Source organism: Empidonax traillii, unplaced genomic scaffold (assembly GCF_003031625.1).
Source record: "Empidonax traillii isolate 1590-97213 ecotype Southwest subspecies unplaced genomic scaffold, ASM303162v1 scaffold520:size1094406, whole genome shotgun sequence".
In the NCBI taxonomy this organism is placed as follows: domain Eukaryota; kingdom Metazoa; phylum Chordata; class Aves; order Passeriformes; family Tyrannidae; genus Empidonax; species Empidonax traillii.
In genome coordinates this window covers 887,051-889,043 of record NW_020955713.1, presented here as the reverse complement: position 1 = coordinate 889,043, position 1,993 = coordinate 887,051, and the positions used below count along the sequence as shown (strand labels likewise).

The 1,993-nt window shown below is 65.9% G+C and overlaps 1 protein-coding gene across 1 annotated transcript in view; it reads left to right on the top strand.

Moving 5' to 3' along the window:
• The first annotated feature begins 1,329 nt into the window (after positions 1-1,329).
• Positions 1,330-1,993, top strand: part of GRIN1 (glutamate ionotropic receptor NMDA type subunit 1) — a 42,494-nt gene continuing 41,830 nt past the window's right edge. The window contains exon 1 of the mRNA XM_027896958.1: positions 1,330-1,782. Within this exon, the coding sequence (XP_027752759.1) occupies positions 1,525-1,782 (258 nt within the window). The 5' untranslated portion in view covers positions 1,330-1,524. The remainder of the gene's footprint in view (positions 1,783-1,993) is intronic.

Here is a 1,993-nt window from a genome sequence, read left to right as displayed (position 1 = left end):
GGGCTGTGCAGCCCACAAGGCCCTCGTCTGCTGAGCCCCTGTGGTGTTACACAACAGCCATTTTGCTTCTGCAGTTTCTTCCGAGTGCATGTGGGCAACGTGGGACACAGGCAAAATGGTTTCCATGGCAACTCGCACCTCAGAGATGCCAGTGAGAAAATTTGCGTTGGGGGAAAAATATTCTGCTTCAACTCACATTGTGAGCGAGCACAGAGGTGGGCTGCAGCACTACCCCGGAACTGGTGGGGTAAAAATATCCCTGGTGGCTTTGGTTCCGCAGTGCTCAGCCCGTTCCCCGCCTGGGCTGCCTGTGGTGTTTGTCCCATGCAATGACAAAGCAACACCCTGTCACCACCTGCAACCCCCTTGCTGTTTTCCAAAAAGGCTGAAGCAGCAGCTCTGGGGGTCAATGTGCTGCTCTGGCCACCTCACCCCTCTGGAGCTGGAATGGGACAGATACGGCCCAGCAGTGAAACGCCAGCCCTTTCAGCCACAGAGCTGGACTGTCCTCCAGATGCTAGCCCTGGCTGTTGTGCCTCCATTTCCTTAAGGGAGACTTATGGTAGCCCAACAGCAGGTAGATGATGAGAACCCCAAGAAATCTCCTCAGCAGTCTTAAGGTCATATCCCAAGATAATATGGAATTTAATGGAGGGAAATGGCTGGTTGCCCTGTGAGCTAATGTCTGGAAGAGTGGTGGCTCTGTCTGGAGGGACAGAGCGAAGCCAAGGAACCGGGCTGAGTGTCTGCTGAACATCTCTGCCCAGGAGGTGTGTTGGTCAAGGGAGGGTTCTGGAGTGAACACAGACTGTGATGGTGTCCACATCACACACAACTGACTGGGGACCCTGTTGTTCAGAGGTGCTGCATAACTGGTAATACTGGTATGGAGGACACAACTGCAGACCCTGCTTCACCCCTGGTCTGCTGTGGTTATGCCTGGAGAAGCCCCTGGTTTACTCAGTATGTCCACACCTCGCACGTCTCCCATGGCACTCTGCGACTCCAAATGGGCACTGTGGTGAAAAGGAGAGAGCGGGACCCCCAGAGCTGCCCCCACCGCAGCCGCAGGGTCAGCCCCGGGCGAGCTCAGCACCGCCAGGACCAGCGACACTGCCGGGGGTGCCGGAGCCACCCCGACCCCACAGCCGCCCTCCAGGCACAGGGTGCAGAGGGACCCCGCGCTCTGAGGGGGTGCCCACAGACCCCGCAGCAGCCCCGCTGTGCTGGGGGGGCTCTGCCGCAGCGCCCGGGGCGGGCGGGGGTCCCGGGGGCGGGCGGGGGGCGGGCGCTGCGGCAGCGCGGGGCGGAGCGGGGCGGCGCGGGCGGTTCAGCACCAGGGAGAGCGCCCGCACAGCACCGCACCGCACCGCTCCGCACCGCTCCGCACCGCCCCGCGCCGCGCCGAGCCGGGCCGGGCCGCGCCGGGGCCGCGGATGGGGCCGCGCTGAGCCGGGCGGGCGGCCCGCGGGCCGGGCGGGCGGGAGGGCGCGGGGGGCCCGGCGGGCTCCGGGCCGCCCGTGGATGAGCACCATGCGGCTGCTGCTTCTCGCCCTCCTCTTCTCCTCCTCCTTCGCCCGCGCCGGCTGCGACCCCAAGATCGTCAACATCGGCGCGGTGCTGAGCACCAAGAAGCACGAGCAGATCTTTCGCGAGGCGGTGAACCAGGCCAACAAGCGGCACGGCACCTGGAAGCTCCAGCTCAACGCCACCTCCGTCACCCACAAGCCCAACGCCATCCAGATGGCCCTGTCCGTCTGCGAGGACCTCATCTCCAGCCAGGTACCCCGGGACGGCGACCCTTCCCCGCCGCCCCGCCGCCCCCGCGACCGCCCCGCCCCGGCCCCGAGGAGACCCCCGGAACCCCCCGGAACCCCCCGGAGCCCCCCGGAGCCCCAGGCCGAGCCTCGCAGTGCGGGTCCTGCCCCGGGGCCCGGGGCGCGCTGCCCGCATTGCAGCCTTTATGTAAGAGCGGCCGGCTGCGCCCTCCCCG